This window comes from Bombina bombina, unplaced genomic scaffold (assembly GCF_027579735.1).
Source record: "Bombina bombina isolate aBomBom1 unplaced genomic scaffold, aBomBom1.pri scaffold_589, whole genome shotgun sequence".
NCBI lineage: Eukaryota > Metazoa > Chordata > Amphibia > Anura > Bombinatoridae > Bombina > Bombina bombina.
This window is the reverse complement of record NW_026512582.1, coordinates 279,209-287,123: the sequence shown is the minus strand read 5'-3', so window position 1 is coordinate 287,123 and position 7,915 is coordinate 279,209. Positions and strand designations below refer to the sequence as shown.

General features: G+C 44.6%; 1 protein-coding gene across 1 annotated transcript in view; it reads left to right on the top strand.

Annotated features, from left to right (window-relative positions):
* Positions 1–327: 327 nt before the first annotated feature.
* Positions 328–7,915, top strand: part of LOC128644409 (acid-sensing ion channel 1-like) — a gene marked incomplete at both ends in the record, with an annotated part of 273,946 nt that continues 266,358 nt past the window's right edge. The window contains one exon of the mRNA XM_053697033.1: positions 328–478. Coding sequence (XP_053553008.1) covers positions 328–478 — 151 coding nt within the window. The remainder of the gene's footprint in view (positions 479–7,915) is intronic.

Below are 7,915 nucleotides of genomic sequence, written 5' to 3'. Positions count from 1 at the left end.
TGTGCGCATGTGTCATACTGTGTGTGTGTATGTGCTCATGTGTCATACTGTGCGTGTATGTGCGCATGTGTTATACTGTGTGTGTGTATGTGCCCATGTGTCATACTGTGTGTGTGTGTATGTGCGCATGTGTCATACTGTGTGTGTGTGTGTATGTCATACTGTGTGTGTATGTGCGCATGTGTCATACTGTGTGTGTGTATGCGCGCATGTGTCATACTGTGCAATTACAATAAAATCATTTTTTATTACTGTCCTTGAGTGTCTGTGCTGACATGATCGTTTATAGCATATTTACATAGCTTGTTTTACCACTCTGTACCCTAGATATTCACACGATATGGAAAATGCTACACGTTCAACTCTGGGAAAGATGGTCAAAAGCCGCTGAACACGCTAAAAGGTGGCACAGGGAATGGACTCGAAATTATGCTGGATATTCAACAAGATGAGTACCTACCTGTAGACGGAGAGACCGGTATGAAAACACTTAGAATGATTTTACCTAAATATCAGCCAGAATCCTCCGTACCTGTTAATGTAATATCTGTGTGATACCTGCTGTACCTAATAATGTGAGTGTAGGTCTGTGTGATACCTGCTGTACCTAGTAATGTGAGTGTAGGTCTGTGTGATACCTGCTGTACCTATTAATGTGAGTGTAGGTCTGTGTGATACCTGCTGTACCTAATAATGTGAGTGTAGGTCTGTGTGATACCTGCTGTGCCTAGTAATGTGAGTGTAGGACTGTGTGATACCTGCTGTACCTAGTAATGTGAGGGTAGGTCTGTGTGATACCTGCTGTACCTAGTAATGTGAGTGTAGGTCTGTGTGATACCTGCTGTACCTATTAATGTGAGTGTAGGTCTGTGTGATACCTGCTGTACCTAATAATGTGAGTGTAGGTCTGTGTGATACCTGCTGTGCCTAGTAATGTGAGTGTAGGTCTGTGTGATACCTGCTGTACCTAGTAATGTGAGTGTAGGACTGTGTGATCTCTCCTGTACCTAGTAATGTGAGTGTAGGTCTGTGTGATACCTGCTGTACCTAGTAATGTGAGTGTAAGTCTGTGTGATACCTGCTGTACCTAGTAATGTGAGTGTAAGTCTGTGTGATACCTCCTGTAACTAGTAATGTGAGTGTAGGTCTGTGTGATACCTGCTGTACCTAGTAATTTGAGTGTAGGTCTGTGTGATACATGCTGTACCTAGTAATGTGAGTGTAGGTCTGTGTGATACCTCCTGTACCCAGTAATGTGAGTTTAGGTCTGTGTGATCTCTCCTGCACCTAGTAATGTGAGTGTAGGTCTGTGTGATACCTCCTGTAACTAGTAATGTGAGTGTAGGTCTGTGTGATACCTCCTGTACCTAGTAATGTGAGTGTAGGCCTGTGTGATACCTGCTGTACCTAGTAATGTGAGTGTAGGTCTGTGTGATACCTGCTGTACCTAATAATGTGAGTGTAGGTCTGTGTGATACCTGCTGTACCTAGTAATGTGAGTGTAGGTCTGTGTGATACCTGCTGTACCTAGTAATGTGAGTGTAGGTCTGTGTGATACCTGCTGTACCTAGTAATGTGAGTGTAGGTCTGTGTGATACCTCCTGTACCTAGTAATGTGAGTGTAGGTCTGTGTGATACCTCCTGTACCTAGTAATGTGAGTGTAGGCCTGTGTGATACCTGCTGTACCTAGTAATGTGAGTGTAAGTCTGTGTGATACCTCCTGTAACTAGTAATGAGAGTGTAGGTCTGTGTGATACCTCCTGTACCTAGTAATGTGAGTGTAGGTCTGTGTGATCTCTCCTGTACCCAGTAATGTGAGTGTAGGTCTGTGTGATACCTGCTGTACCTAGTAATGTGAGTGTAGGTCTGTGTGATACCTGCTGTACCTAGTAATGTGAGTGTAGGTCTGTGTGATACCTCCTGTACCTAGTAATGTGAGTGTAGGACTGTGTGATACCTCCTGTACCTAGTAATGTGAGTGTAGGCCTGTGTGATATCTCCTGTACCTAGTAATGTGAGTGTAAGTCTGTGTGATACCTGCTGTACCTAGTAATGTGAGTGTAAGTCTGTGTGATACCTCCTGTAACTAGTAATGTGAGTGTAGGTCTGTGTGATACCTGCTGTACCTAGTAATGTGAGTGTAGGTCTGTGTGATACCTGCTGTACCTAGTAATGTGAGTGTAGGTCTGTGTGATACCTGCCGTACCTAATAATGTGAGTGTAGGTCTGTGTGATACCTGCTGTACCTAGTAATGTGAGTGTAGGTCTGTGTGATACCTGCTGTACCTAGTAATGTGAGTGTAGGTCTGTGTGATACCTCCTGTACCTAGTAATGTGAGTGTAGGTCTGTGTGATACCTCCTGTACCTAGTAATGTGAGTGTAGGCCTGTGTGATATCTCCTGTACCTAGTAATGTGAGTGTAAGTCTGTGTGATACCTGCTGTACCTAGTAATGTGAGTGTAGGTCTTTGTGATACCTCCTGTACCTAGTAATGTGAGTGTAGGTCTGTGTGATACCTCCTGTACCTAGTAATGTGAGGGTAGGTCTGTGTGATCCCTGCTGTACCTAGTAATGTGAGTGTAGGTCTGTGTGATACCTCCTGTACCTAGTAATGTGAGTGTAGGTCTGTGTGATACCTGCTGTACCTAGTAATGTGAGTGTAGGTCTGTGTGACACCTGCTGTACCTAGTAATGTGAGTGTAGGTCTGTGTGATACCTCCTGTAACTAGTAATGTGAGTGTAGGTCTGTGTGATACCTCCTGTACCTAGTAATGTGAGTGTAGGTCTGTGTGATACCTGCTGTACCTAGTAATGTGAGGGTAGGTCTGTGTGACACCTGCTGTACCTAGTAATGTGAGTGTAGGTCTGTGTGATACCTCCTGTACCTAGTAATGTGAGTGTAGGTGTGACAGACCCTTCTGTCAGGACTGAAGGAGTTAATTGTGTTTAGCTAAGAATCTAATTTCTAAAGACAGGTTTTCTGGCCTCAGCTATTGTGTGCTATAATTACATTTAAGTAATAAACAGGCCATTGTTTAATCACCCTCAGAGAGCAGACGCTAGGTGATAAGACAAGCCAAATGTGTTTAAGTTGTTATCTGCCTAAGTAAAGTATTTAAGTAATGTAATTCTACTGTTTCATAAAAGGGCGTCTTCCCCTTTTTATCTAAATGTACAAGAGTCTTTCAACCCCCCCATCTGGGGTCAAACCTGTATAAATACTAGGCATCTAGCCTTTAATAAATGACATTCTGTTTTAAACCTGAAACTGGCTGGGTTGTGAATTGCTGATTCCCTATGCAGGACATTGTTCATCTGGTATTAACCCTTGGTACACTGTTGGTACCGTAACAGTAGGTCTGTGTGATACCTCCTGTACCTAGTAATGTGAGTGTAGGCCTGTGTGATATCTCCTGTACCTAGTAATGTGAGTGTAAGTCTGTGTGATACCTGCTGTACCTAGTAATGTGAGTGTAGGTCTTTGTGATACCTCCTGTACCTAGTAATGTGAGTGTAGGTCTGTGTGATACCTCCTGTACCTAGTAATGTGAGGGTAGGTCTGTGTGATCCCTGCTGTACCTAGTAATGTGAGGGTAGGTCTGTGTGATACCTGCTGTACCTAGTAATGTGAGGGTAGGTCTGTGTGATACCTGCTGTACCTAGTAATGTGACTGTAGATCTGTGTGATACCTGCTGTACCTAGTAATGTGAGTGTAGGTCTGTGTGATCTCTCCTGTACCTAGTAATGTGAGGGTAGGTCTGTGTGATACCTGCTGTACCTAGTAATGTGAGGGTAGGTCTGTGTGATACCTGCTGTACCTAGTAATGTGAGTGTAGGTCAGTGTGATACCTCCTGTACCTAGTAATGTGAGTGTAGGTCTGTGTGATACTTTCTGTACCTAGTAATGTGAGCGTAGGTCTGTGTGATACCTCCTGTACCTAGCAATGTGAGTGTAGGTCTGTGTAATACCTCCTGTACCTAGTAATGTGAGGGTAGGTCTGTGTGATCCCTCCTGTACCTAGTAATGTGAGGGTAGGTTTGTGTGATACCTCCTGTACCTAGTAATGTGAGTGTAGGTCTGTGTGATATCTCCTGTACCTAGTAATGTGAGTGTAGGTCTGTGTGATACCTCCTGTACCTAGTAATGTGAGTGTAGGTCTGTGTGATTCCTCCTGTACCTAGTAATGTGAGTGTAGGTCTGTGTGATACCTCCTGTCTCTAGTAATGTGAGGGTAGGTCTGTGTGATACCTGCTGTACCTAGTAATGTGAGTGTAGGTCTGTGTGATACCTGCTGTACCTAGTAATGTGAGTGTAGGTCTGTGTGATACCTCCTGTACCTAGTAATGTGAGTGTAGGTCTGTGTGATACCTCCTGTACCTAGTAATGTGAGTGTAGGTCTGTGTGATACCTCCTGTACCTAGTAATGTGAGGGTAGGTCTGTGTGATACCTCCTGTACCTAGTAATGTGAGTGTAGGTCTGTGTGATACCTGCTGTACTTAGTAATGTGAGGGTAGGTCTGTGTGATACCTCTTGTACCTAGTAATGAGAGTGTAGGTCTGTGTGATACCTGCTGTACCTAGTAATGTGAGGGTAGGTCTGTGTGATACCTCCTGTACCTAATAATGTGAGTGTAGGTCTGTGTGATACCTCCTGTACCTAGTAATGTGAGTGTAGGTCTGTGTGATCCCTCCTGTACCTAGTAATGTGAGTGTAGGTCTGTGTGATACCTCCTGTACCTAGTAATGTGAGTGTAGTTCTGTGTGATACCTCCTGTACCTAGTAATGTGAGCGTAGGTCTGTGTGATACCTCCTGTACCTAGTAATGTGAGGGTAGGTCTGTATGATCCCTCCTGTACCTAGTAATGTGAGTGTAGGTCTGTGTGATCTCTCCTGTACCTAGTAATGTGAGTGTAGGTCTGTGTGATCTCTCCTGTACCTAGTAATGTGAGTGTAGGTCTGTGTGATACCTCCTGTACCTAGTAATGTGAGTGTAGGTCTGTGTGATCCCTCCTGTACCTAGTAATGTGAGTGTAGGTCTGTGTGATACCTGCTGTACCTAGTAATGTGAGGGTAGGTCTGTGTGATACCTCCTGTACCTAGTAATGTGAGTGTAGGTCTGTGTGATCCCTCCTGTGCCTAGTAATGCGAGTGTAGGTCTGTGTGATACCTCCTGTACCTAGTAATGTGAGGGTAGGTCTGTGTGATATCTCCTGTACCTAGTAATGTAAGTGTAGGTCTGTGTGATACCTTCTGTACCTAGTAATGTGAGGGTAGGTCTGTGTGATTTCTCCTGTACCTAGTAATGTGAGTGTAGGTCTGTGTGATACCTCCTGTACCTAGTAATGTGAGGGTAGGTCTGTGTGATATCTCCTGTACCTAGTAATGTAAGTGTAGGTTTGTGTGATACCTCCTGTACCTAGTAATGTGAGTGTAGGTCTGTGTGATATCTCCTGTACCTAGTAATGTGAGTGTAGGTCTGTATGATCCCTCCTGTACCTAGTAATGTGAGTGTAGGTCTGTGTGATCTCTCCTGTACCTAGTAATGTGAGGGTAGGTCTGTGTGGTCTCTCCTGTACCTAGTAATGTGAGGGTAGGTCTGTGTGATACCTCCTGTACCTAGTAATGTGAGTGCAGGTCTGTGTGATACCTCCTGTACCTAGTAATGTGAGGGTAGGTCTGTGTGATACCTGCTGTACCTAGTAATGTGAGTGTAGGTCTGTGTGATCTCTCCTGTACCTAGTAATGTGAGTGTAGGTCTGTGTGATCTCTTCTGTACCTAGTAATGTGAGGGTAGATCTGTGTGATTTCTCCTGTACCTAGTAATGTGAGGGTAGGTCTGTGTGATTTCTCCTGTACCTAGTAATGTGAGGGTAGGTCTGTGTGATACCTCCTGTACCTAGTAATGTGAGTGTAGGTCTGTGTGATACCTCCTGTACCTAGTAATGTGAGGGTAGGTCTGTGTGATACCTGCTGTACCTAGTAATGTGAGTGTAGGTCAGTGTGATACCTCCTGTACCTAGTAATGTGAGTGTAGGTCTGTGTGATACTTTCTGTACCTAGTAATGTGAGTGTAGGTCTGTGTGATACCTCCTGTACCTAGTAATGTGAGTGTAGGTCTGTGTAATACCTCCTGTACCTAGTAATGTGAGGGTAGGTCTGTGTGATCCCTCCTGTACCTAGTAATGTGAGGGTAGGTTTGTGTGATACCTCCTGTACCTAGTAATGTGAGTGTAGGTCTGTGTGATATCTCCTGTACCTAGTAATGTGAGTGTAGGTCTGTGTGATACCTCCTGTACCTAGTAATGTGAGTGTAGGTCTGTGTGATTCCTCCTGTACCTAGTAATGTGAGTGTAGGTCTGTGTGATACCTCCGGTCTCTAGTAATGTGAGGGTAGGTCTGTGTGATACCTGCTGTACCTAGTAATGTGAGTGTAGGTCTGTGTGATACCTGCTGTACCTAGTAATGTGAGTGTAGGTCTGTGTGATACCTGCTGTACCTAGTAATGTGAGTGTAGGTCTGTGTGATACCTCCTGTACCTAGTAATGTGAGTGTAGGTCTGTGTGATACCTCCTGTACCTAGTAATGTGAGTGTAGGTCTGTGTGATACCTGCTGTACTTAGTAATGTGAGGGTAGGTCTGTGTGATACCTCTTGTACCTAGTAATGAGAGTGTAGGTCTGTGTGATACCTGCTGTACCTAGTAATGTGAGGGTAGGTCTGTGTGATACCTCCTGTACCTAATAATGTGAGTGTAGGTCTGTGTGATACCTCCTGTACCTAGTAATGTGAGTGTAGGTCTGTGTGATCCCTCCTGTACCTAGTAATGTGAGTGTAGGTCTGTGTGATACCTCCTGTACCTAGTAATGTGAGTGTAGGTCTGTGTGATACCTCCTGTACCTAGTAATGTGAGCGTAGGTCTGTGTGATACCTCCTGTACCTAGTAATGTGAGGGTAGGTCTGTATGATCCCTCCTGTACCTAGTAATGTGAGTGTAGGTCTGTGTGATCTCTCCTGTACCTAGTAATGTGAGTGTAGGTCTGTGTGATCTCTCCTGTACCTAGTAATGTGAGGGTAGGTCTGTGTGATACCTACTGTACCTAGTAATGTGAGTGTAGGTCTGTGTGATCCCTCCTGTACCTAGTAATGTGAGTGTAGGTCTGTGTGATACCTGCTGTACCTAGTAATGTGAGGGTAGGTCTGTGTGATACCTCCTGTACCTAGTAATGTGAGTGTAGGTCTGTGTGATCCCTCCTGTGCCTAGTAATGCGAGTGTAGGTCTGTGTGATACCTCCTGTACCTAGTAATGTGAGGGTAGGTCTGTGTGATATCTCCTGTACCTAGTAATGTAAGTGTAGGTCTGTGTGATACCTTCTGTACCTAGTAATGTGAGGGTAGGTCTGTGTGATTTCTCCTGTACCTAGTAATGTGAGTGTAGGTCTGTGTGATACCTCCTGTACCTAGTAATGTGAGGGTAGGTCTGTGTGATATCTCCTGTACCTAGTAATGTAAGTGTAGGTTTGTGTGATACCTCCTGTACCTAGTAATGTGAGGGTAGGTCTGTGTGATACCTCCTGTACCTAGTAATGTGAGGGTAGGTCTGTGTGATCTCTCCTGTACCTAGTAATGTGAGGGTAGGTCTGTGTGATACCTCCTGTACCTAGTAATGTGAGGGTAGGTCTGTGTGATACCTCCTGTACCTAGTAATGTGACTGTAGGTCTGTATGATCCCTCCTGTACCTAGTAATGTGAGTGTAGGTCTGTGTGATCTCTCCTGTACCTAGTAATGTGAGGGTAGGTCTGTGTGATCTCTCCTGTACCTAGTAATGTGAGGGTAGGTCTGTGTGATACCTCCTGTACCTAGTAATGTGAGTGCAGGTCTGTGTGATACCTCCTGTACCTAGTAATGTGAGG